Below are 27,433 nucleotides of genomic sequence, written 5' to 3' on the forward strand. Positions count from 1 at the left end.
TCAAACGGTAGTAGCTAGTACTCCGGGGACGACGAACGCCGAAGCTTGCCCGAGCAAGGAGGAGGAGCAGCAGCCTCGGCAGCATCCGTGACAGAACCTCTCCAGCACACTGACAAATAAACTATGATTCATTTAAGATTGACTTCGAGTGTCCCTGTGTAAGAATTTCCACAACACACGTTTCCCAATATACACATTCTCCACTTCTCATATAGCCATATACATAAAACACATTGCACATTTCCCTTACATTCAGTCAGTGACGTACTAACACAGCTCAGCATTACTTATTGCTGTTCAGGTATTTGATGGACATGGGAATGAATGATGCTTATAGGGCCCCGTGTAGCTCAGTTGGTAGAGCATGGCGCTTGCAACGCCAGGGTTGTGGGTTCGTTTCCCACGGGGGGCCAGTATGAAAATGTATGCACTCACTAACTGTCGCTCTGGATATGAGCGTCTGCTAAATTACTAAAATGTAAAAAAGAAAATGTAAATTCCTGTTCAGTTTACATGTGGGGACCCTATAGCGTCTGCCTGAGGGGAGGAGCTGATAGCCTACTCAGAGTGAAGCACATGGGAGGGGTCTGAAATAAGTTTCTGTGCTTGTCTGATAATGGTCTGTTCAGAAATAGTCTGCAGGGAGGGATGCCGCCTCACACCCATGACCTTCATGGCAGTTTGTGTCAGGTGGGCAATTTGAGATTTTAGTTGGACTGATAAATTGCCAAGCCAGACTGTGATGCCGAATCTCAGGATAATCTCTATGACCGCATTGTAGAAAGGGAGCATTATTTTCTGGTCAACTCCGAAAACTCTGAGTCTATGTAGGAAATAGAGGTGTTGTTGGACTCTGGTGCAGACACTCTACTTGGACCTTCCAGCTAAGCACACCATCCAGCTAAGCACAAGCATGGCGCTTGCAATGCCAGGAAGGTGGGTTCGATTCCCGGGACCACCCATATGTAAAAACATATATGCATTCATGACTCTGTCGCTTTGGATAAAAGTGTCTGCTAAATGGCATCTATTATTGTATTATATTATTCACTTAATTTCATGTTGTTTATCACCACTCCAGGCACTGGTGTGAACACACAGTGGAGGAAAGAGTGGACCGGATCATTTCCCCCCGTCTTCAGCGTGAGGTGGACTGTTCCAAGGTGTACCAATTCAACACGCAGGACTGGATGCTGGATGTGGACAGGATGCGCCACAAGCACGGGGGGGATGACGGCATTGCACTGTACTACAAACAACTGGGTCGCAAGGCTGTCTGCTTCATATACAAGTGAGGAGTTGATTACTATGACTCCAAAATGTATTATGACTCCAAAATGTTAAATAATGATATGAAAGCTGCAATGACTTGAATGTATAAGAACAAAATGAAGATGCAAGTTATTGAGTGTATTTTGTGTTGCCTTGTGTAGTTTGTAATACTATGTACTGTATGTGTTTTGAGCAGACCCCCTGAGATGGAGACCCAGCGGGTGAATAAGACAGTGAGGGGGTGCTGCGAAGGCTGGGGAGGACCGCGCTGTTCACAGGGTAATAACAACTTACTATACAGTAGTACCATTCACTTTCTATTGATGCTATATGTGTCCATCTTAATGATCACACTGGCTATTAGTAGACTTTTGACAACAGGAGGGAGTAAAAAATTGACTGCATATTGAGAAGAATTTAACATATTTCCTCATCATTCTGTCTGACTAGCTCTCTTTCTCTCTCTCACACTGTCCCCTGTCTCTGGTCCAGGCGTGGGTGTGCGGGGCCAGTGCTACTCCACATGGAGCTGCGAGGACTTCCCAGGGGTGCACAACTCCTCTCTGATGCCCATGGAGCAGTGCTGTGGCAGCCTGTGGGGCCTGAGCTGGAGGAACGCGTCTGACCAGACCTGCCTGTCCTGTACCTACACCCTGCTGACTGGTCAGTGCTGTAGGGCTGTACCACTCCCCACAGCGCCACCCTCTCTACCACTCATAATATTACACTGATTGAGGACAACATTTGTTAGTGGTCGAATTTGACAGAGGGCAGTTGTCTAATTGAGGACAAAACCCCACTCTATATTCTCTAATGGCTTTGAATGTCTAATGTACTTGATACAGATCACTCATTCGGAATAGGAGGTCTAGACTGTCAGATGTTTTTCTTGTGGGGTTAAATGTTGAGGTTCTTGGGAACTTTTACCAGAGGGGATTGGTTATAAATATGTCTGCCAGTTAAAGACAGGAAGTTATTCCTGTGTGGCCTTGACAAAGAGCTGCCTTGAGTCAACATAATGATTCACATGTGAAGATGAAAAATAATTCATAAATTCAACACTGACCTCTCCATTGACCTTTCCTCTATCCATTTCTCTTAATTTCTCTCAATTTCTCTCCCTTTAGACTCCCAGTCGTCTCCCCTTGTGCGGGGGGGTAATTTGGGGAGCGCCCGGAACCCCCAGGGCTCGGCCACCTGTCTGAGCTGGGGAGGGGCTCACTATCGCACCTTTGACAGAAAGCACTTCCATTTCCAGGGCAGCTGTACGTACGTCCTAGCATCGTCTACAGATGGGACATGGGCTGTGTACATCAGCACTGTGTGTAACGGTCGAGGAGACTGCAGCAAGGTACAGTAGCTTCCGATGAGCTGAACTTTTACTTCTTGTTTCTCCACTGTGATAGCCCATGTGTGGAGTGTTCTCCCACAAAGTAGCTTGGTGGATGCTATAGAATGTAGAGCTTGAACAAAAATGCACAATTTCTGCCACCCATTTAACATGTTTCTCTGTATTTGTGTGTTTGTTGATTTGTCATTCTCCCAGGCACTGAGGATGATGCTGGGATTAGACCTGGTTTCTGTTCACCTCAGGAACCTAACATTAAATGGATTGCTAGTTCCTCAAGGAGAACCGCTCTTTCAAAATGGTAATTCAAACATCCCCTAGTCAGAACAGTTGAAATGCTTGCCTACTCCATTCCTTTTCTTCTGCCTGTCGATTCTGAAATTGTTGCCAAGCAAGCTCACATTCACATTCACACAATACCCCCTGTTTTGTTAGCTAGCATGTACGATGACAACTTTCTCTGCTTTCCTTCCCTCCCCTCATCGTGTCCGTGTACAGGAGTGAGTGTGCATTGGCTGGGGGACTTTGTGTTTGTGGAGAGCGGTCTGGGGGTGCGAGTGAAGTTCGACATGGGCAACACCGTGTACCTGACTGTCACCGCAGAACACCTGGCCACCACCAGAGGGCTGTGTGGAGTCTATAACAACAACGCAGACGGTGAGGGGACCAGACATGGGCTTCCTAGCTTCCTTTCCTTATCTCCTTCCCTTCATGAGTATTGAACGCACCTTACTGATCGTAAGGCTATGAAAAAGTTGGAACACTAGTGACTTTTTCTCTGTGGTCCTTCAACTCTCTTTCCTGTGTCCTCACAGATGACTTCACCACAGTGACTGGGAGGGTATCTGAGTACGCTGCCAGTTTTGGGAACTCGTGGCGAGTGCCTGACCATCAGACTGAGGCACAGTACCATCTGAAAACTAGGCTAAATATATACAGTAGAGGCTCAGTAGAGCCTTCAGAAAGACTTGAGCTTTGGCTGTTTTAGGCATTCTAGGTAATGTAGTTCTCCCATCCTCCATGTTTATCAGGGTTGCAACGACGCAGCAGAGCTAGGCCACAGCTGTGACGTCACAGGGGATTCTGCTCTGCGCAGGGAGGCAGAGTCAGTGTGTCACCAGCTGCTGGAGAGCCCCTTTGCACAGTGTCACCACAGGGTGAGGAACTCCAACATGCAGTGGGGAGAACAAGTATTTGATACACTGCCGATTTTGCAGGTTTTCCTACTTACAAAGCATGTAGAGGTCTGTAATTTTTATCATAGGTACACTTCAACTGTGAGAGACGGAATCTAAAACAAAAATCCAGAAAATCACATTGTATGATTTTAAAGTAATTAATTTGCATTTTATTGCATGACATAAGTATTTGATACATCAGAAAAGCAGAACTTAATATTTGGTACAGAAACCTTTGTTTGCAATTACAGAGATCATATGTTTCATGTAGGTCTTGACCAGGTTTGCACACACTGCAGCAGGGATTTTGGCCCACTCCTCCATACAGACCTTCTCCAGATCCTTCAGGTTTCGGGGCTGTCGCTGGGCAATACGGACTTTCAGCTCCCTCCAAAGATTTTCTATTGGGTTCAGGTCTGGAGACTGGCTAGGCCACTCCAGGACCTTGAGATGCTTCTACGGAGCCACTCCTTAGTTGCCCTGGCTGTGTGTTTCGGAACGTTGTCATGCTGGAAGACCCAGCCACGACCCATCTTCAATGCTCTTACTGAGGAAAGGAGGTTGTTGGCCAAGGTCTCGCGATACATGGCCCCATCCATCCTCCCCTCAATACGGTGCAGTCGTCCTGTCCCCTTTGCAGAAAAGCATCCCCAAAGAATGATGTTTCCACCTCCATGCTTCACGGTTGGGATGGTGTTCTTGGGGTTGTACTCATCCTTCTTCTTCCTCCAAACACGGCGAGTGGAGTTTAGACCAAAAAGCTCTATTTTTGTCTCATCAGACCACATGACCTTCTCCCATTCCTCCTCTGGATCATCCAGATGGTCACTGGCAAACTTCAGATGGGCCTGGACATGCGCTGGCTTGAGCATGGGGACCTTGCGTGCGCTGCAGGATTTTAATCCATGACGGCGTAGTGTGTTACTAATGGTTTTCTTTGAGACTGTGGTCCCAGCTCTCTTCAGGTCATTGACCAGGTCCTGCCGTGTAGTTCTGGGCTGATCCCTCACCTTCCTCATGACCACTGATGCCCCACGAGGTGAGATCTTGCATGGAGCCCCAGACCGAGGGTGATTGACCGTCATCTTGAACTTCTTCCATTTTCGAATAATTGCGCCAACAGTTGTTGCCTTCTCACCAAGCTGCTTGCCTATTGTCCTGTAGCCCATCCCAGCCTTGTGCTGGTCTACAATTTTATCCCTGATGTCCTTACACAGCTCTCTGGTCTTGGCCATTGTGGAGAGGTTGGAGTCTGTTTGATTGAGTGTGTGGACAGGTGTCTTTTATACAGGTAACGAGTTCAAACAGGTGCAGTTAATACAGGTAATGAGTGGAGAACAGGAGGGCTTCTTAAAGAAAAACTAACAGGTCTGTGAGACCGGAATTCTTACTGGTTGGTAGGTGATCAAAGACTTATGTAGGGCGGCAGGTAGTAGTGGGTAAGAGCGTTGTGCCAGTAACCGAAAGGTCGCTGGTTCTAATCCCCGAGCCGACTAGGTGAAAAATCTGTCGATGTGCCCTTGAGCAAGGCACTTAACCCTAATTGCTCCTGTAAGTCGCTCTGGATAAGAGCGTCTGCTAAATGACTAAAAATGTAAAAATGTTATGTCATGCAATAAAATGCAAATTAATTACTTAAAAATCATACAATGTGATTTTCTGGATTTTTGTTTTAGATTCCGTCTCTCACAGTTGAAGTGTACCTATGATAAAAATTACAGACCTCTACATGCTTTGTAAGTAGGAAAGCCTGCAAAATCTGCAGTGTATCAAATACATGCACACACGCACACACAAACACCAACATACAACTCACTTTCCATATTACACAAACAGATTTCAATCAATAGAATATCATATTCCAGCAATGGTATGACAATGGTAACCAATAACACTGCTGTGAAACCCATGACTTTGCCTTTCTGGTCAGGTGGACCCAGCAGCCTACATTGACACATGTCTGTACCTGCACTGCAGCCTGGGGACCAGAGACAGAGAGGAGGCCACGTGTGATACTCTGGCCAGCTATGCCCGCGAGTGTGCCCAACAACACGTCATCATCACCTGGAGGAGCTCAGGACTGTGTGGTAAGGCCCCACAGCCCCCTCCAGACTTCCAGTATTGGAAAGTACCAGGAAATACCCATTGTCTGTTAGGGATTTACTGTCTCTCTCTCTCTCTCTCTCTCTCTCTCTCTCTCTCTCTCTCTCTCTCTCTCTCTCTCTCTCTCTCTCTCTCTCTCTCTCTCTCTCTCTCTCTCTCTCTCTCTCTCTCTCTCTCTCTCTCCCCCAGGGCGTGTGTGTCCGCGGGGGCAGGTGTTTTCTGACTGCGTGTCCTCCTGCCCACCTAGCTGCTCTTCCCCCCAGCCCCCTGCTTCAGGCCAGTGCAGGGAGGAGTGTGTAGGGGGGTGTGAGTGCCCCCTTGGCCTCTACCTGCACCAGGGGCTCTGCCTGAGGAGGGATGACTGCCCCTGTTTCCACCGCCGACACACCTACCAGTCAGGAAACACCATCCAGCAGAGGTGCAACACCTGGTGAGTGGCTGGAATTACATGTCCATTATTGGAGGTGTCCTAAAAATGTGGGCAATCAATGTTATTATTAAAAGCTTAACGTGGTCCTCATTAATATATTTTCTATGTCCTCTCATCCGACCCACCCTCCTTTCATACCTTTCTCTCTCTCTCTCTCTCTCTCTCTCTCTCTCTCTCTCTCTCTCTCTCCTCTCTCTCACCCCTCTCTGACAACCCCCCATTCTTACTTGCTACCTCTAAAACTCATTCTCTCTCTCTCTCTGTCCCCCCGTCTCAGTGTATGTCGAGCAGGTGCGTGGCAGTGTTCAGGGGAGAGGTGTGCTGCCCAGTGCAGCCTAATGGGTGGTCTGCAGGTGTCTACCTTCGACAAGAAGAGGTATTCTCTGCAGGGAGGGGACTGTGGCTTCACTGCCGTAGAGGTAAGACGCCATCAGGAACCATCTCCATAGTAACTGGAACTAACTGAAAGTTAACCCATAAGAGTCTAAGCCCTGTCTAAGCCAGGGGATGGGAGGGGGAGGGGGTACTACTAAGCTATATGGAATTGTTTAAAGAAGGTCATACCAAAGATTTTTTCGACTGGCACAAGGGGACCTTCAGACGAGTCTTGTGAGGCCTGTGGGCATCCTAGAGCAAACCGACATGTACATGTTCGTGAGAGTCTCACCTTTGCACAGAGGGGTCATATTGGTATGCAGCCCAAACGGTTCGGACGCTACAGACAGAAGTTGGCAGATCAGCTGTACTGACTTCAGACGAGACCCAAGACGCAAGTGGGGTTCAAAGAGAAAAACAGAGAACACCATAGTGTTCGTGAGTCTCATCTTTCTATAGAGGGGAATAATGGTTTATAGGCTAAACCATTTGGACGCTACAGACGATTTTGTAAGAAGACTGGTTTTCGGGACGTCTCATGGTCTGACAAACACCGCTCTAGCTCTGTCACCTTTCACTGCAGATGCGGAAGTGTTACATAGGCGGATGCGTTGGATTGAGGCGTATCCAATGCAAATAAACAAATATCTATAGCTTAAACTGATGGATTTCTATGGGGATTTGTGTATTATGCTAATTAGTTTTCAGCGGGGGCGTGGACATCGACCATAGGGATTTTCTAACGAGTTAAAGGCACATTTCTTGTAGAAAGTGCCAATCAAGAAATCATCTGACATTTTTCCTTTGTCTTATTACATATTGCTCCTTTAGAATCTGTCAGTATCAAACCACGATGGCTCTTGTGAAAAGTCAGGCTTTAGCTGTTAGTTAAGTGGAGACATCTTAAGCTTTTCTTACTGCAATTTGTAGATCACTAAGGCACGTCTATGTGTCTTTGCTAGTGTGTCTAAGTCTGTTTGTTAGAGGTGAAACATTTGTTGTGTATATGCAGGACTTTGTGTACAGGAAGCTGGTAGTGAACATTCGAGGTGGAGAGTGTGTGATGGGTGGCGGACAGGGCTGTCTGAGAGAGATGTCTGTCACCGCTCTACGCACCACAGTGACCATCACTGACACAGGTGGGCTGACAGAACTGCATTGCATTGGTGTTGTCTGTAATGTGTTTTTAATCAGTCAATCAATCAACCAATCAGTTTGAACTGGCTGGCGCAGAGCCCTCTATGCAGGAAAAAAAATATGTGGTACATTGTTGTCCTGTTCCAGGTGCAGTGACGCTGAATAGCCAAAGGGAGGCGCTGCCAGTGGTGACGGCGGACTTGGTGGTGCGGAGGGCCTCATCCTCCTTCCTGGTGGTACAGGCGTTTGGGGCACAGATCCTGTGGCATCTGGACGGGCCCCTGGCCCTCATCACCTTGCAGCCTGTCTTTGCTCACAAGGTAAAACTCTACCTAGCTCCTACTCTAACTTCATTCTTTACCGAACCAAGGTCCTGACTCTCTGGTTGTGTTTACACAGGCAGCCCAATTCTGATCTGTTGCTCAATTATTGGCAAAATATCTGATTGGTCAAAATACCAATTATTGGCAAAAGTTTAGAATTGGGCTGCCTGTGTAAATGCAGCATCTGTGGTGGTATTTAATTGATGTGTGTGTTTTCCCCCAGATCCGAGGGTTGTGTGGTACATTGACCTGGAATCAGCATGATGACTTCACCACTCCCGAGGGGGATGTAGAGAACACTGTCTCCTCCTTCGCTTCTAAGTTCACCACGGGGGACTGTCTCCCTCCCCGGGCGGCCCCGCTGGATCCCTGTGGCTCCTACAGCCAAAGGAGACAGTACGCAGAGAGTGTCTGCTCTGTCATACACAGCCCTGTGTTCCAGGTGTGTGTGTGTGTGTGTGTGTGTGTGTGTGTGTGTGCGTGTGCGTGTGCGTGCGTGCGTGTGTGTGTGTGTGCATGCGCTGTTCAGTACAAAAGCTAAATGGTTCATTTTGATAGTGTTTAAATGTAGAGATCGTTCCAACAAAGAATGCATTTCTCCATCTCTCCTTCTCTGGTCTCTGGAGGCCTGTCATGATGTGGTGGAGAGAGAGCCCTACCTGCGTCTGTGTCTGACTGAAGTGTGTGGCTGTGGCCCCCAGAAACCCTGCCAGTGTACCGTCCTCACCGCCTATGCCCGCCACTGTGCCCAGGAGGGCGTGCCTGTTAGCTGGCGCAACCACACCTTCTGCCGTAACAGCCAATGTTTATATACCTAATACGCTACACAATGTTCCAATGTTAGTAGGAGGTTTAGGATTATTATCATTAGGTATATTGGGGGCACAATTTGTGTAATGTCAAAGGTTCTGAAAATGATCAGTTAAATACGCCGATCAAATATGAAAAAAATACATGTACGTTTTCAAATACTCTTCCACTCCCCTCCAGCGGTGCAGTGTTCGGGGGGACAGGTGTACCAGGAGTGTGGTCGGCCATGCGGTGGTTCCTGTACTGACCTCCGGCAGGGCTGGAGCTGTGAGCAGGGCAACCGGAGCTGCGTGCCAGGCTGCCAGTGCCCTCCAGGCCTGGCACAGGACGACAAGGGCCAATGTGTGCCCGTCTCCATGTGCCCATGCGTGCAGGGGAACAAGCTGTACCAGCCTGGTAGTACCGTCCATAACAACTGCAACACCTGGTTCGTGCCTAGGGGTCAAGAGTCAAATGACTTGTTGAATGCCCTGGTTTTTCATTTTCCCCACTCAACCCAACAATGATCCTGGGCTTTTTAGTATGTTTCATCATCTACTTTTTCTCTCTACTGAATATGTTGAATTGCAACACTTTCTTTTGACAACTACCACTATGAGACAAAGGGTGACTTGGCTGACCTGGTGTCTACCCGATCGTTCTTGAGACACCAGATACAGACTCAAGTAATATCCCTATAATTCTAAACTTACAGATAATAATAATAATAATATGCCATTTAGCAGACGCTTTTATCCAAAGCGACTTACAGTCATGCGTGCATAATGTTTTTTAGTGTATGGGTGGTCCCGGGGTTCGAACCCACTACCTTGGCGTTACAAGCGCCGTGCTCTACCACGGCGCTTGAGAGGGAAAAAGAGATGACTGAATGAACTTAGTTACCCGGTAGATTTTTACAATCTCTGCGATAAATGCTGTGTCTCTTTGTGACCGACACGGCATGTGAAGGCGGCACAGTATGTGAAAGTCTTTATCATCTGAAGCTGGTGAACAGCTCTGATAAATGAAAGGTAAGCATGAGTCAGCAGAAGTTATCTTTGACCTCAGGGTAGAAGGTCTAAAGCTCTATGTAGGCCAAAGGCAGATACAGAAAGACTTTGTCTACCAATGGAACCATTGGAATTTGTAGACGCCGTAGACATTGTAGAATAGGTTTGTTGCTGAAAATTGGATGAAAACAAACATTGTGTCAACTGTGTGGTCATTCAAGCTCTAATGAGTTATGGGGGTGAAGGGCCATTGTTTAATGCAGTAGTGCATTCATTGTGCAATTTATTCCCTAACTGGTGACACTTTACCATAAGGGTCCATTAATAAACCTGCGTTCATGAATAAATAGTTAATTCATCTTTTATAAACCTTGATATATGTCTCCATATATGTGAAGGTTTTTTTGCAAGCAGTGGCATGATATGGTACTGTGATATGCAAATGGGTGTACTTCCAATGTGTTATCCGTTTGTTCGTCCCTCATCCAATCTCAGTGGTGTAAGAGCTCTGATGAAATCACTCTATGGCCTGCTCTCTGCTACGTCAGGATAGGTTGATTTCATTGCATCTCTTTGCCACATAACAGCAAGAGTTAACCGGCTGGTGAATAGCAGTTATATAGCCCCGAACAGTAGTCATTTATCTGCCGTCCATGACTCTAACTGACATTTTAATTGCCGGGTTGAATATAGTGTGGTAATGTGGAGTTTTATTCAGCTTTAGGATTGGCTTAGATAATGAAAATGGTGATTCCCCCCCCCCCCCCCACACACTTATTTTTCTTTCTCGCACTCTCTCTGTCTTTATCTCCACCCCCCGCCCGCCCTTCTCCCCTCTCTGTAGTGTGTGTGAGCGTGGGGTATGGAACTGCACAAAGGAGGTGTGTCCAGAGGTAGCCCATTGTCCAGGTTCTTTGGTCTTCCATCCACTCTCCTGTCTACTCACCTGCTCCAGTCTGGACGCACCGGGACAGGCATCCCCTGGACCCCCTCCCTCCCCCTGCCAAGAGCCCAGGGCAGGCTGTGTCTGCCCTCAGGGGACCGTCCTGCTGGTGGGTCCCTCCCTCCTCCTCCTCCCTGGATGTTTGTCCCTCCCATCTCAGCACATACAGAATGAAGTAGGAATGTCTTAGCAGTTAAAGATTACAATCAATAACTCCAGACCCACACTAAGCATTAAAAGTTGTCACCCCTCATCCATAGACAAATTTTTTTGGGTGGAGGGGAGGGTAGATCAGCTTTAATATTGTAGATAGATTGTGGCTTCTATCAATGTAATTGTCTGCATCATTTCCAATCCCCCATATATTTGCCTGCCACCCCAGGGTGATCGCTGTGTCCTCCCAGAGAAGTGTCCGTGTCACCATAACGGTCGACTGTACTACAACAATGACACAATCACCAAAGACTGCAACACATGGTAAGCACCTGGGTTAACAAGTGGTCTAATGTCCATTTCCATGATGTCTGTTCTGATCAAGCTATTACACTATATGCATTGGGAGAAATCTGCAGGCCTCGATCCAAAATGATTAGAAAACATTGGCACTATGGAATTAGATGGTACCAATATTTCTCATGAATTTCATATTGAAGCTTAAAAATGAAACCCGATCTAAATGCACATCAGTGTCTTTAACTCCTCATTGCCTGGGATTTGGGCTTTCCTTACAGCATATGCAAGGAGCGCCGCTGGCACTGCGGCCAGTCCCTATGTGCGGGGACCTGCGTGGCAACGGGTGACCCTCACTATGTGACGTTCGACGGACGCTGCTTCTCCTTTCTGGGCGACTGTGAGTATGTGCTGGCGCAGGAAGCGGGCGGTCTGTTCAGTGTGACGGCGGAGAACGTGCCCTGCGGCAGCACGGGGGTCACCTGCACCAAGTCAGTCAGCCTCAGTGTGGGCAACACCGCCATCCACCTGCTAAGAGGTAAGGGAGGGAGGGGGGGTGGGGGAGAGAGGGAGGGAGAGGAAGGGAGGGAGGGAGGGAGGGAGGGGGAGGGAGAGGTAGGGGGAGGGAGGGAGCAGGGACGAGAGGGAGGGGGTAGAGGTAGAGAGGGGGGAGGGGTAGACAAAGGGAGTTGGGATGAGAGGGGGGGGGGGATGGGGGATAGAGGGGGAGGGTGAATGGATGGTACGTGAGAGAAGATACATTGAGAGATATAAATACAATGTTGTATGTTAGAAAGTCATTAATGTTGATGTCAGCTATAAAGAAATCAGGATGAAAACAGAAGTTGACCGACCATACAGTGTACTGTACCATTATGTCCCTTTGTGTCCCAGGTAAAGCCGTGACAGTGAATGGCATGCCGGTCACTCTACCCAAGTCCTACTCTGGCAGTGGTCTGACTCTGGAGAGAGTGGGTCTGTTTGTGTCCCTCTCCTCCCGCCTGGGGGTCACTCTGCTCTGGGACGGAGGTAGGGAATACCAAGACACACACACACACACAGACACACACAGACACAGACACACACAAACACACTGGTGATCATTGACTGTGACCATTGACTGTGACCATTGACTTTGACCATTGACTGTGACCATTGACTGTAACAATTGACTGTGACCGTTCTTCTCCCCTCCTCTAGGCATGCGTGTATACGTGCGTCTTGCGGCCCACCTGAGAGGGCGAGTGGGGGGTCTGTGTGGGAACTTTGACGGGGACACAGAGAATGACTTCACCACGCGTCAGGGTAGCTTAGAGTCTACAGCCGAGCTGTTTGGCAACTCCTGGAAGGTCAGCCCCTCCTGCCCCGATGTTCAAGACCAGGACCTCCGAGAACCATGCACTGTGAGTGAAATACACACACACACACATACAGATTCAAGCCCACATGGAGATTAAGCTTTCACACACACACACACACACACACACACACACACACACACACACACACACACACACACACACACACACACACACACACACACACACACACACACACACACACACACACACACACACACACACATGCACATACACATACACATACACATACACATACACACACACACACACACCTTAACCTTTGTCCCCTATTCCAGATCAACCCCCACAGGGTGACGTGGGGGAGGAAGAGGTGTGCTGTCATCACCCAGGACCTGTTTTCTCTGTGCCACTCTGAGGTGCCCTACCAGCAGTACTATGACTGGTGTGTCTTTGATGCTTGTGGGTGAGTGGCTAACCTTGAAATCACAGACTGGAGAGGTGATATTAAGGATTGCATAGCTTCCACAAATCTAACAATGCATCAGTCCAAAATGGTCAGAGGTCCTAAAACAAAATTGATTGCAGAACAGGTTAAATAGAGGTAAGAGAGGTTATTACATACTTAGGTCAAGTTTATAACACCAGTATCCTATTCTCTTACAGATGTTTAATCTACTAACGACTCCTTATGAAGCACAATGTGTTAATTAATCACTGTTCTCTGTGTGTGTTAGATGTGACTCTGGGGGGGACTGTGAGTGTCTGTGTACAGCGATCGCTGCCTACGCTGAGGAGTGTAACCGTCGTGGCGTCTACATCCGCTGGCGGTCCCAGAAACTCTGCCGTGTGTACAGCTTCTCTTTCTGACACACACACACACACACACACACACACACACACACACACACACACACACACACACACACACACACACACACAGATACACACACACACACACACAGATACACACACACACACACACACACACACACAGATACACACACACACACACACACACACAGATAAACACACACACAGATAAACACAGATACACACACACACAGACACACACACGGATTGGACATTGACACTGATTGAGCAACATTCATTTGAATTGGCTAGACCTTGGATGGACCTTTTTACACATGTTTACACCCTGCGTGACAAAATACAGATTAACTCTTTCCATTCCTCTCTCCCTCTCTCCACCCTCCTCCTCTGTGTAGCCCTGCAGTGTGAAAATGGTCTGGTTTATGAGGCCTGTGGGCCGGCTTGTTCTCCCACCTGTCCCAGTGAAGCCCAGAGCCCTGACTCCCAGTGTGGGGCCTTCTCCTGTGTGGAGGGCTGCTTCTGCCCTGCAGGCACTCTCCTCCACAGTAAGACAACAAGAGCTGCATCTCAATCCAGATTATAGTTCCTTCCCCTCTGTCATCATTCACACCGGTCCTGGAGAGCGCCTGGGATGTGCAGACTTTTGTTCTACCCCAGCACTAAGACACCTGATTCAACTTATCATGGAATTCCGTTTGGGTGTTCATTAGTTGAATCCGATGTGTTAGTGCTGGGCTGGAACAAAACCCTGCATGCCCCAGAAATTCTCCCTGGTTTATCATTTCCTTGCCCTGACTATGTGTCTCCCCCTACAGGTGAAGGCTGCGTGGCGCCCTCACTCTGTCCGTGTGAGTGGGAGGCCTCTGTTTTCCCCCCTGGGGCCAGCATCACCCAGCACTGCCAGAACTGGTCAGTCTGTCCCCTCGCTATCGGCTCAACTCATACACCGTCACCCGTGTCGTGTGAGGCCAATTTGACATGTGGGCTTTTCATTTGGGGTGTCGAAACGGATACTTAGTAACACTGGTTCTCAGTTCAGCTTGACTGATTTCGTCATTTTACAAACCTGAGAGGAACATTTGATTAGTTGTGTGAATAGGTTTTGTGGTAGGTTATGTGGCTGGGTGAATTAATAGAAAGGATGCTAACTTCGATAGTAAGTCGTGTTAGGATTTGCCCTTTTTGTTTATGTGTACCTTTTATGTGTTTTTATTGGTTTTATGTATTCTGTATGTCTGCCCTCATCCAGCTCATGCATTGAGGGCTTATGGCAATGTGAGGGCTCCCCCTGCCCCACTCCCTCCCCCTGTCAGGAGTCAGAATTCCTGTGCGCGGGGGGGCGCTGCGTGCCCTCCCTATGGGTGTGTGACAACGAGGACGACTGCGGTGATGGCTCTGACGAGCTGTGCCCGTCTACCTGTGCCCCGGGGCAGTACCGCTGTGCCAGCGGGCCCTGTGTGGACCTGGCGCTGCGCTGTGACGGGCACCCAGACTGTGCCGACCAATCAGATGAAGAGTTCTGCGGGCCTGCCACCCCTGTGCCCCTGTGCCCGCCGGGGGAGTTCCAGTGTGCCAGCGGGCGATGCCTGCCCGCCAGCCGCGTGTGTGACGGACGCCTGGACTGTGGGTTCGCTGACGGGTCTGATGAGCAAGGTGGGTGGGATTGGAAATGTATGTCTGTCTAGTGTCCATAAGTGTGTTTAACTACTCGATGTGTGTAGGCGTCTGTTTTTGTACAATTTCATATTAGTATTAACAAGCCTAGGTGTGTATATTCATGTCTATAAGCATTTCTGTTCATGTATACGTTCCTTCGATTTTGTACTTTACATGTATGAGTCTATTATTGTCTTTCCCCCTCAAGTTCAAGTTCAACTGTTTTTGTGTGTGTGGTCAGAGTGCGGGGTGGTGTGTGGCGAGGGGGAGTTCCTGTGTTCAGGGGGCCGTTGTGTGCTCTACCTCCACCGCTGTGATGGCCATGATGACTGTGGGGATCTGAGTGATGAGAGGGGGTGTGTGTGCGCCCCGGGAGAGTTCCAGTGCCCTGGGGACCAGTGTGTCCCCACAGACAGGGTGTGTGACGGACACAAAGACTGTCCCTCTGGCACCGATGAAGCCGTCTGCCCAACCAAAGGTACATGACTCCTTACTATCAGTCCTCACTATCACTTGAAAATAATAGACATTATGATATGATACATTTGACTGCAATGTAAAAAACAGGTTGATATTGAGTGATACAGTACTAATGACACATTCCTAGAAATTACACATTTTCAAACAACATTGAGAGCTCTGAGGCCTCTGGAAACACAATCTGATCAGCAAATGTGACTTTAGTGAGTGTGAGTGCATGCGTGTACCTGTGTGTATAAAATGAAATTATAATAACTGGTGGGTGTTTGTATTTGTCCTATTTCATGTGTTTTTTGCATATCCCAACTCCCCCTGCGTTGTGTCTAAACCTTTGTTTCTGTGACAGTGACCTGTGCCCCTGGTCAGTTCCTGTGTGCTGATGGCACCTGTGTGACACCCACCAAGCTGTGTGACGGGGTGACAGACTGCCAGGGCGGAGAGGACGAGGACCAGAACAACTGTCACCCAGTTACCATGGCCCCAGTTACCATAGCAACACCCATCACCCCGACTGCACCCACTTCAGGTAAGAGCAACAACACTGTTTAGAATGTCAAGAGCGAAGGCTGGCACTCTGCCCAAGAGTTACTCAAGAGTGTCTCCCACACAACTCCAACTCCAACCCCCACCATAACTCCTACCACAAGGCACTCCTGAAAGGATTGGATAGGTATCTGCAGTACAGACTTATTACTCATCAGGATTGCTGGGTGAAATATACTTAATATTGCTTCACACAACCATATTGCTACATACAAATATACTTCATACAACCATCTTAATCCTCTCAGATCTATAAGACCTCCCTAGCTAGGTGCATTGTGGGTAAGGGACAAACTGACCCCCCTCTCTCTTACCCCAGCCTGCCAGCCCTATGAGTTTGCCTGTGCCAATGGGCAGTGTGTGCCCCGGGCTTGGCACTGTGATGGGGAGACGGACTGTTTGGATGGGAGTGACGAGCAGGGCTGTCCCTGGGTGTGTGGCCCCGGCCAGGTGCCATGTCTCAGTGGTGACCAGTGTGTGGACTACCAGCAGCTATGTGATGGTATACCTCACTGTAGGGACGCCTCCGATGAGAGCGTGGACAACTGTGGTTAGTAATGCACCTGATTGAAATACATGAAACATATATTTTGTGCTGACACCTACTGGATAGGAACCATACTATATAATACATGCATAGCAATACTAATACAGTGGGGGGAAAAAGTATTTAGTCAGCCACCAATTGTGCAAGTTCTCCCACTTAAAAAGATGAGAGAGGCCTGTAATTTTCATCATAGGTACACGTCAACCATGACAGACAAATTGAGATTTTTTTTCTCCAGAAAATCACATTGTAGGATTTTTTATGAATTTATTTGCAAATTATGGTGGAAAATAAGTATTTGGTCACCTACAAACAAGCAAGATTTCTGGCTCTCACAGACCTGTAACTTCTTCTTTAAGAGGATCCTCTGTCCTCCACTCGTTACCTGTATTAATGGCACCTGTTTGACCTTGTTATCAGTATAAAAGACACCTGTCCACAACCTCAAACAGTCACACTCCAAACTCCACTATGGCCAAGACCAAAGAGCTGTCAAAGGACACCAGAAACAAAATTGTAGACCTGCACCAGGCTGGGAAGACTGAATCTGCAATAGGTAAGCAGCTTGGTTTGAAGAAATCAACTGTGGGAGCAATTATTAGGAAATGGAAGACATACAAGACCACTGATAATCTCCCTCGATCTGGGGCTCCACGCAAGATCTCACCCCGTGGGGGTCAAAATGATCACAAGAACGGTGAGCAAAAATCCCAGAACCACACGGGGGGACCTAGTGAATGACCTGCAGAGAGCTGGGACCAAAGTAACAAAGCCTACCATCAGTAACACACTACGCCGCCAGGGACTCAAATCCTGCAGTGCGAGACGTGTCCCCCTGCTTAAGCCAGTACATGTCCAGGCTCGTCTGAAGTTTGCTAGAGTGCATTTGGATGATCCAGAAGAGGATTGGGAGAATGTCATATGGTCAGATGAAACCAAAATAGAACTTTTTGGTAAAAACTCAACTCGTCGTGTTTGGAGGACAAAGAATGCTGAGTTGTATCCAAAGAACACCATACCTACTGTGAAGCATGGGGGTGGAAACATCATGCTTTGGGGCTGTTTTTCTGCAAAGGGACCAGGACGACTGATCCGTGTAAAGGAAAGAATGAATGGGGCCATGTATCGTGAGATTTTGAGTGAAAACCTCCTTCCATCAGCAAGGGCATTGAAGATGAAACGTGGCTGGGTCTTTCAGCATGACAATGATCCCAAACACACCACCCGGGCAACGAAGGAGTGGCTTCGTAAGAAGCATTTCAAGGTCCTGGAGTGGCCTAGCCAGTCTCCAGATCTCAACCCCATAGAAAATCTTTGGAGGGGAGTTGAAAGTCCGTGTTGCCCAGCGACAGCCCCAAAACATCACTGCTCTAGAGGAGATCTGCATGGAGGAATGGGCCAAAATATCAGCAACAGTGTGTGAAAACCTTGTGAAGACTTACAGAAAACGTTTGACCTGTGTCATTGCCAACAAAGGGTATATAACAAAGTATTGAGAAACTTTTGTTATTGACCAAATACTTATTTTCCACCATAATTTGCAAATAAATTCATAAAAAATCCTACAATGTGATTTTCTGGATTTTTTTCTCCTCATTTTGTCTGTCATAGTTGACGTGTACCTATGATGAAAATTACAGGCCTCTCTCATCTTTTTAAGTGGGAGAACTTGCACAATTGGTGGTTGACTAAATACTATTTTCCCCCACTGTACATGCATTATATACAGTATGTACAGCAAATATATACACACCAACACGAGTACATGCATCCCATAAATGAATATTAACAGATGTTTGTAAAAAGAGCACCATCTGGGGTTTTTTAGGCTCCGCAAGGATCCCACCTTGCCCTGGGAGCTTCCCATGTGACAACCGCACATGTGTGAACGCAACTCAAGTGTGTAACGGAGTGGCCGACTGTCCACACGGAGAGGATGAGCTGGTGTGTGGTGAGTTGTGAGAGGAAAAGAGAATCTAATGCGATGCACAAACCATCCCTCAGAGCCATGGAGCTCTGCAAACCTAGTTTCAGATGGTCAATTTCACTGACTTTTCAATGTTGTTTGATTGAATTGAGCCCCATAGTCTGTGGTTGTATTCTCCTGTAACTAGATAAGACCAGCCCGTCCCCTGCTCCCCCTGGTGATAAGAACACCAGTCACACCTGTCCTGAGTTCACCTGCCTGGACGGATCCTGTGTCTCCTTCAAAGCAGTAAGATTCCCCTAACCAAACATTTTACTTCAGTGCTTTAAAACATTAAACAAAACAAATTCTTCAGGCCAAAAATACGCAGTACAGTATAATATCATACCATGTCATTTATTTGTATATACCTGGGTCATGTTCATTAGGACATGCAACAGTAAAAACATTTTACAACAGAAAATATTTCAGTTTCAGTCGTTTTTCTTCTGTTTGGTGCCTGATGAATATGACCCTGGTATTTTTTGCAAATAAAGTGCTGCCCTGAATGTTCAAGGCCCAATGCAGACATTTTTATATCAATATCAAATCATTTCTGGGTAATAGTTAAGTACCTTACTGTAATAGATTTCCATTAAAACAGGTAAAGAAAGTTTTATAGCAAAACATTTTCTTTGCTAGAACTGTCTGGGAGTGGTCTGAGTGGGGAGGGGAAAACTGAAAACTAGCTGTTATTGGCAGAGAGGTTTGGAACTCTCTTTGTTTATTGGTCTATTAACCAATTTGCCGCATGGTGATGTCACCATGGAAAGCAGAAAATCACGCCCATGCAAACCTGCTATTTAGAAGGTCAAGTGTATATTATATTTTCAACCAGTAACTATCAAGAAATAACACTGATAATTTTTTTTCAAGCTTTTACAGTGTTAGATTGATCAGCTGTATGATATAAAATGTGATATATGAAATAAAACACAGGAAAAACTGAATTTTGACTGCACTGAGCCTTTAAGTAGAGTGATCTAGGTGTGGTTCTAGTTTTGGTTCTTGGTGTGTGTTCTAGGTGTGTAATGGCATGGCAGACTGTGCTGACTCCCTGCTGGGGTCCTTAGGGGGGCCCTCTGATGAGCAGGGCTGTAGGAGCTGGGCCCCATGGGGCCCCTGGAGTCCCTGTAGCCTCTCCTGTGGGACAGGCTCCATGAGCAGGCAGAGACTCTGCTCCCTGGGGGACGCCCTGGGTCAGTGCAGAGGGGACGACACCCAGAGACAGCAGTGTTTCAGCACGTCATGTCCTGGTGAGAGATGGGAGAGACAAGACATATGGTGGCTGTTGTTATCATATGTGATATTAGTCAGCAGCAGTAGTACCTTCATCATCATCCTCATCATCATCATGTTTGTCTTCACAATCAGCATCGACATCATCATCATCGCAATCATCATTTCATTTTACATTTACATTTTAGTAATTTTTTTGCAGACGCTCTTATCCAGAGCGACTTACAGTAGTGAGTAGCATCTTCAACATCTTCATCATCATCATTGTCATTTGAATCTTCATTAGATTTGTTATCTTTGTTCGCCATCATAATCATCATCATCATCATCACTTGTTATTTATCACAATGTGAACCCTCTTTGCATGACATACTTGCCTCTTGTCAACAGTGGATGGGCAGTGGTTGCCGTGGGTGACGTGGTCTAACTGCTCTAAGGATTGTGGGGGTGTGGAGGTGAGGCAGAGGGGGTGCATCCCACCCCAGAACGGGGGCAGAGATTGCACCCAGCTCCCTGGAGAGTCTACCCTGGCCACGGAAATCAGTAAGTCCACTAAGACTGAAATATATTTGACCAGATATGGAAAGACTAATAATTGATTAAGTTCCATGAAATGAACTGCAAAGTCAAGCTTTCATCCTCTCTTGCATTGTCTCTCTCCCCCCCCAGAGCCTTGCCCTGAAGAAGGCTGTGCCAACGTCACATGTCCTAGTGGCCTGGTGAGACTCAGCTGTGCCCCCTGCCCAGTGTCATGTGGCCACATCAGCAGTGGCTCCATCTGTGACACGACTGCACCATGTTTCTCAGGTCAGAGAACAGGAGAGGAGGATGTGCTCTATAATCAATAATCAATATCACATTTATTGGCTGCAGATCCCAAGACAACAGAACGCTTACCAACATGGAGAATAGAGGATGACTGACAGTTGATATAAAGCACTGAGTTTAGCCACACAATGCAAAGCTCAAACATTTGTTCATGCTGGGGAGTTGTTGTATTTCCAAGCCCTAGTCTTCACGATTCTTCACTTTACACTCTCCCCCTCTCCCTCCTCCTCATCCCTCTCTCCTGCAGGTTGCTGGTGTCCAGAGGGTCGGGTGATGAACCATGCCCAGCAGTGTGTGTTGCCGGAGGAGTGTGTGTGTGAGGTGGCCGGGGTGCGGTACTGGCCTGGGCAGCATGTCAAGAAGGACTGTGAGATCTGTACGTGTGAGAGAGGCAGACCTCAACACTGCCAGCCAAACCCAGAATGTTCAGGTTAGTCTACACAACACTACACAGTACACCCTACTGTTAGGTTGTGTTCAGTTGGAAGAAATGTTATGGAAAATAGTGTACTTATATGGAGAGATTGTACCACTTCCTGTTTCAAAAGCACTTTTAGTCCCTACATCTTTTCTCATTTCCTGTCTCTTAAACAAGACCCAGGCTTCACCTTTGTTCAAGTTCAAGTTAAAAAATGTAACTGTCTGTACAAGATTCTGTAAAGGCTTATGAAAACAATACAGAATGTACTTGGACAAGATGTCTAGTCTGTACTAGACTGCTGCATCACTGACTGTCTGTGTTTTGCCGGCAGATGGCCTAGCGGTTGTGTTGGGCCAGGAACCAAAACCCTCATTGCTCTGGATAAGAGCATCTGCTAAATTATTACAATGTAACATAGTGTGTGTGTGTGTGTGTGTGTGTGTGTGTGTGTGTGTGTGTGTGTGTGTGTGTGTGTGTGTGTGTGTGTGTGTGTGCCAGTCCACTGTGGTTGGTCGACGTGGTCAGCTTGGGGGGAGTGTTTGGGACCGTGTGGGATCCAGAGTGTCCAGTGGTCCTTCCGCAGTCCCAACAACCCCAGTAACCATGGCAATGGGAGAAAGTGCAGAGGAATCTACCGGAAAGCTCGCCGGTAAGGGACACAGTACACATTAAATCACATTCATCATGTTTATACATGATGATAAATAAATCTACATACACTACAATACGTTTGAATGTTTGTTTAACACATTGCCTTTCCTGTCAACTTACAGACATCTCAATAAGACATTCTGCAAGTACCAGTGATACTTAGAAATGGTTAAGGAGTGGAATTCCTTTACTCCCATACATTTTTGGAACATCCTGCACTCTGGAGTCTGGCAGAGGGATGGTAACATGACACCGTGTGTGTGTGTGTTTGTGTGCGTGCCTGCGTCTGTGCGTGTCTGTCCCCAGCTGTCAGACCGATTCCTGTGAGGAGTGTGAGTTCCAAGGCCAGTCCCATGCAGTTGGGGACCGATGGAAGGCGGGCCAGTGCCAGCTGTGCCACTGTCTACCCAACCTCACAGTGCAGTGTGCCCCCTACTGCCAACATGCTGCCACTGGCTGCCCCCAGGTCAGAAACACTGAGGTTTACAGTAACTGTGCGTGTGTGTGTATGTTTTTTATTTATTTATTTATTTATTTCACCTTTATTTAACCAGGTAAACCAGTTGAGAACAAGTTCTCATTTACAACTGCGACCTGGCCAAGATAAAGCATAGCAGTGCGATAAAAACAAACACAGAGTTACATATGGGGTAAAACAAAACAAAGTCAAAAATACAACAGAAATACATATAATATACAGTGTGCAAATTTAGCAAGTTATGGAGGTAGGCAATAAAATAGGCTATAGTGCAAAATAATTACAATTAGTATTAACACTGGAATGATAGATGTGCAAGAGATGATGTGCAAATAGAGATACTGGGGTACAAATGAGCAAAATAGATAACAATATAGGGATGAGGTAGTTGGGCGGGCTAATTTCAGATGGGCTGTGTACAGGTGCAGTGATCGGTAAGGTGCTCTGACAACTGATGCTTAAAGTTAGTGAGGGAGATAAGTGTCTCCAGCTTCAGAGATTTTTGCAATTTGTTCCAGTCATTGGCAGCAGAGAACTGGAAGGAATTGCGGCCAAAGGAGGTGTTGGCTTTGGGGATGACCAGTGAGATATACCCGCTGGAGCGCAGACTACGGGTGGGTGTTGCTATGGTGACCAATGAGCTAAGATAAGGCGGGGATTTGCCTAGCAGTGATTTATAGATGGCCTGGAGCCAGTGGGTTTGGCGACGAATATGTAGTGAGGACCAGCCAACATGAGCGTACAGGTCACAGTGGTGGGTATTATATGGGGCTTTGGAGACAAAACGGATGGCACTGTGATAGACTACATCCAATTTGCTGAGTAGAGTGTTGGAGGCTATTTTGTAAATGACATCGCCGAAGTCAAGGATCGGTAGGATAGTCAGTTTTACGAGGGCATGTTTGGCAGCATGAGTGAAGGAGGCTTTGTTGCGAAATAGGAAACCGATTCTAGATTTAACTTTGGATTGGAGATTCTTAATGTGAGTCTGGAAGGAGAGTTTACAGTCTAACCAGACACCTAGATATTTGTAGTTGTCCACATACTCTAGGTCAGACCCGTCGAGAGTAGTGATTCTAGTCGGGTGGGCGGGTGCAAGCAGCGTTCGGTTGAAGAGCATGCATTTAGTTTTACTAGTGTTTAAGAGCAGTTGGAGGCTACTGAAGGAGTGTTGTATGGAATTGAAGCTCGTTTGGAGGTTTGTTAACACAGTGTCCAATGAAGGGCCAGATGTATACAAAATGGTGTCGTCTGCGTGAGAGGTGGATCTGAGAGTCACCAGCAGCAAGAGCGACGTCATTGATATACACAGAGAAAAGAGTCGGCCCAAGAATTGAACCCTGTGGCACCCCCATAGAGACTGCCATAGGTCCAGACAACAGGCCCTCCGATTTGACACATTGAACTCTATCTGAGAAGTAGTTGGTGAACCAGGCGAGGCAGTCATTTGAGAAACCAAGGCTATTTAGTCTGCCAATAAGAATGCGGTGGTTGACAGAGTCGAAAGCCTTGGCCAGGTCAATGAAAACGGCTGCACAGTACTGTCTATTATCGATCGCGGTTATAATATCGTTTAGGACCTTGAGCGTGGCTGAAGTGCACCCATGACCAGCTCGGAAACCGGATTGCATAGCGGAGAAGGTACGGTGGGATTCGAAATGGTCGGTGATCTGTTTGTTGACTTGGCTTTCAAAAACTTTTGAAAGGCAGGGCAGGATGGATATGGGTCTGTAACAGTTTGGATCTAGAGTGTCACCCCCTTTGAAGAGGGGGATGACCGCGGCAGCTTTCCAATCTCTGGGGATCTCAGACGTTACGAAAGAGAGGTTGAACAGGCTAGTAATAGGGGTTGCGACAATTTCGGCGGCTAGTTTTAGAAAGAAAGGGTCCAGATTGTCTAGCCCAGATGATTTGTAGGGGTCCAGATTTTGCAGCTCTTTTAGAACATCAGCTGTCTGGATTTGTGTGAAGGAGAAGCGGTGGGGGCATGGGCAAGTTGCAGCGGAGGGTGCAGAGCTGGTGGCCGGGGTAGTGGTAGCCAGGTGGAAAGCATGGCCAGCCGTAGCAAAATGCTTGTTGAAATTCTCGATTATTGTAGATTTATCGGTGGTGATAGTGTTTCCTAGCCTCAGTGCAGTGGGCAGCTGGGAGGAAGTGCTCTTATTTTCCATGGACTTTACAGTGTCCCAAAACTTTTTGGAGTTAGTGCTACAGGATGCAAATTTCTGTTTGAAAAAGTTAGCCTTTGCTTTCCTAACTGCTTGTGTATATTGGTTCCTAACTTCCCTGAAAAGTTGCATATCGCGGGGGCTATTTGATGCTAATGCAGTACGCCACAGGATGTTTTTGTGCTGGTCAAGGGCAGTCAAGTCTGAGGAGAACCAGGGGCTATATCTGTTCTTAGTTCTGTATTTTTTGAATGGGGCATGTCTATTTAAGATTGAGAGGAAATTACTTTTAAAGAACAACCAGGCATCCTCTATGTGCATCTGTGTGTGTGTGCTTGTGTGTTTGCGTACGCCCATGCCAGAATACCTTATGTTAAAAATGTGTTTTTCTAGCACTGTTTGACTAAGAGGGTTCTTATCTAAAGGAAATGTTTTAGCCTGTGTGTTTCCTCAACCCCCTCAAAAAAAGTATCTATAATTCTGTTGACACATGACTCACTAGTTTCCTGTCATGGCCCTGTGTCATAGCAACAGTCAAATAGTGTATTTTGTCTTGCAGGGTCAGAGTCTGGTTCCAGGGGAAGGTGACATGTGTTGTTATTGTGAAGGTAACTAGTATCTACAGTACTAACCATATGTTCCCCTTTTGTCAATGATTCCAACGCTCAATATCAAGCTGGAAAAAAAGCAATATTTGACTAAAATGTTAGCTGATATGATAGCTGGTGAAGTGTGTATTTGAAATGGAAACCTGAAGTAGGTGTTATATCTGACTTACCAAACACAGTTAACCTAGACAGAGGATATTAGGTGGTGACAGAATGCCAGTGGGAATGGGATTTTTCTGTGCTGAAATTCTCCCTATTGTCAGGTGACATTGGCACCATTTCAGTGGCAACGACACCTGGGACTGTGTCAGTGAGTGTCCAACCCTCCACCCCAACAGATGGCAGTATACCCCTGGTCCCCACATACCCCCTTCCACCTGGAGGTCAGTATCTTTGATCTATTTAACAATTTATTTGAATAGGGACCGATACAATGAAAACACAAATTGATTTAACAATAATCAGATGCATTGTCCCACATTTTAGCTTGCTAGCTTTTTGTCATTGCATCTGGTTTATGAATCATTTTTTATCTGATGTAAAGACCACTGATGAATATTGTTGGAGATCTACCAAATTGTAACGCAATATTTAATCTGTTGATCGGTGGTATTTGTAGTTTATCAAATATATTTGTAAGTATGCTGTTTTTGTGCTTGTATAGAGGAGTGCTGGTCACCCCTGGGGGTCCAGTCTCTCCCTGACTCCAGCTTCAGTGCCTCCTCACACCAGTGGGGTCACCCTCCACGGGCAGGGCGTCTGTACGCACGGGACCCCCACAAGGACCTGCAGGGCTGGAGCCCTGACACAGAGCAGTACAGGGACCTTCCTCCAGGGGCCCCCGAGGACCACAGTGGAGCTGTGCAGGCCCCATATCTCCAGCTGGACCTGCTAAGACCCCACAACATCACTGGTAATGAACCACTTCAACCAAACCAAAACAAATCAAATCAGGGGGTCATATAGCTTGCAGCCAAATAATGAGAGGGAAACTATGTGTGCCTGTGTACATGCACAAGTTAGTATTATATGGGTGCTAGTTATTCATGATATAAAAACTCTATCAATGTTTTCTCTTCCTCTACATACTCACTATTTCTCTCTATCTCTCCCTCTCTGTGTCCACCAGGTGTGCTGACTCAAGGGGGAGGTGTGTTTGACACCTACGTGTCCAGCTTTTACCTGCAGTTCAGTAACGATGGCAGACAGTGGTACACCTACCAGCAGCTGATTGCTGATGCCCGCCCCAGAGCCAAGGTGCCCACTACCCATCAACCCTAGCACCAACTACTTTCCAATGTCTATTCTAGCATGCCCACTTCATTATAGGAAGTATGCTAGTGTAGATATTGGAACAGAGCAAAACTCTAATTTGCTGTTGAATTTCACAGGAATCCATTTTCTCTCCCATCATCCAATTGAGGTCGTTATTGTAAAAGAGAATGTGTTTTTAATTACTTTCCTGGTTAAACAAAGGCACACAAAAAATCCAATCAACTTTAATGTTGATGCCCCAGGTGTTCTTGGGTAACCGTGACGACCGGAGTGTGTCCTACACCAGGCTGGACAGGATGGTGTTGGCTCAGTTTGTACGTGTGCTGCCACATGACTTCCAGAACGGCATCTACCTTCGCTTGGAACTCATGGGCTGTGGAGATGGTGTGTGTTGGACGAAGTATTTACAGTTGTGTGTATGCATTGGTTTGAAAAGCTGCTACATTTTCTATATTTGAAAAATAAATGTAAATCTACCAGACATCAGCAAAACAATAAGAATATATGCTATAGAGTCAATGTAAGTACAAATGGTTACAAAACAATAACAGTCCCCCTTTACACTCCTCCTCCACTCCCTAGGTTCCCGCTGGCTATCCACCCCCTCCCCTCTCTCCCCTCTCTCCCCGTTCACCCCGGCCCGGCCCTGCAGAGCTAGAGAGTTCCAGTGTGGTAACGGGCGCTGTGTCCCCACGGGGCCCAAGGGGGTTGTCTGTGATGGGATCAATGACTGTGGGGACGGATCTGACGAGCTGCACTGTGGTCAGTTCTGATATTTACCCAGCATGACTTGGCTAGTGATATGGTGATAGTAGTGACATAGTGATAGTAGTGATATGGTGATAGTAGTGATATGGTGATAGTAGTGATATGGTGATAGTAGTGACATAGTGATAGTAGTGATATGGTGATAGTAGTGATATGGTGATAGTAGTGATATGGTGATAGTAGTGACATAGTGATAGTAGTGATATGGTGATAGTAGTGATATGGTGATAGTAGTGATATGGTGATAGTAGTGACATAGTGATAGTAGTGACATGCATTAATCAGAGTTATCAG

General features: G+C 46.9%; 1 protein-coding gene across 1 annotated transcript in view; it reads left to right on the forward strand.

Annotated features, from left to right (window-relative positions):
* The first annotated feature begins 8,682 nt into the window (after positions 1-8,682).
* The window catches only part of sspo (SCO-spondin), a 68,662-nt gene continuing 49,911 nt past the window's right edge, over positions 8,683-27,433 (forward strand). Inside the window, 29 exon segments of the mRNA XM_045221570.1 lie at positions 8,683-8,694; positions 8,793-8,958; positions 9,157-9,403; positions 10,921-11,017; positions 11,291-11,385; positions 11,640-11,896; positions 12,253-12,387; positions 12,559-12,761; positions 13,016-13,143; positions 13,415-13,524; positions 13,907-14,056; positions 14,327-14,420; positions 14,761-14,930; positions 15,409-15,645; positions 15,994-16,173; positions 16,510-16,686; positions 18,852-18,952; positions 19,728-19,959; positions 20,333-20,485; positions 20,612-20,749; positions 21,018-21,200; positions 21,690-21,840; positions 22,149-22,308; positions 25,048-25,096; positions 25,360-25,479; positions 25,761-26,009; positions 26,226-26,353; positions 26,614-26,755; positions 26,954-27,133. Of these exon segments, the coding sequence (XP_045077505.1) occupies positions 8,683-8,694; positions 8,793-8,958; positions 9,157-9,403; positions 10,921-11,017; positions 11,291-11,385; positions 11,640-11,896; positions 12,253-12,387; positions 12,559-12,761; positions 13,016-13,143; positions 13,415-13,524; positions 13,907-14,056; positions 14,327-14,420; positions 14,761-14,930; positions 15,409-15,645; positions 15,994-16,173; positions 16,510-16,686; positions 18,852-18,952; positions 19,728-19,959; positions 20,333-20,485; positions 20,612-20,749; positions 21,018-21,200; positions 21,690-21,840; positions 22,149-22,308; positions 25,048-25,096; positions 25,360-25,479; positions 25,761-26,009; positions 26,226-26,353; positions 26,614-26,755; positions 26,954-27,133 (4,444 nt within the window).

This window comes from Coregonus clupeaformis, chromosome 7 (assembly GCF_020615455.1).
Source record: "Coregonus clupeaformis isolate EN_2021a chromosome 7, ASM2061545v1, whole genome shotgun sequence".
NCBI classification, from domain to species: Eukaryota; Metazoa; Chordata; class Actinopteri; order Salmoniformes; family Salmonidae; genus Coregonus; species Coregonus clupeaformis.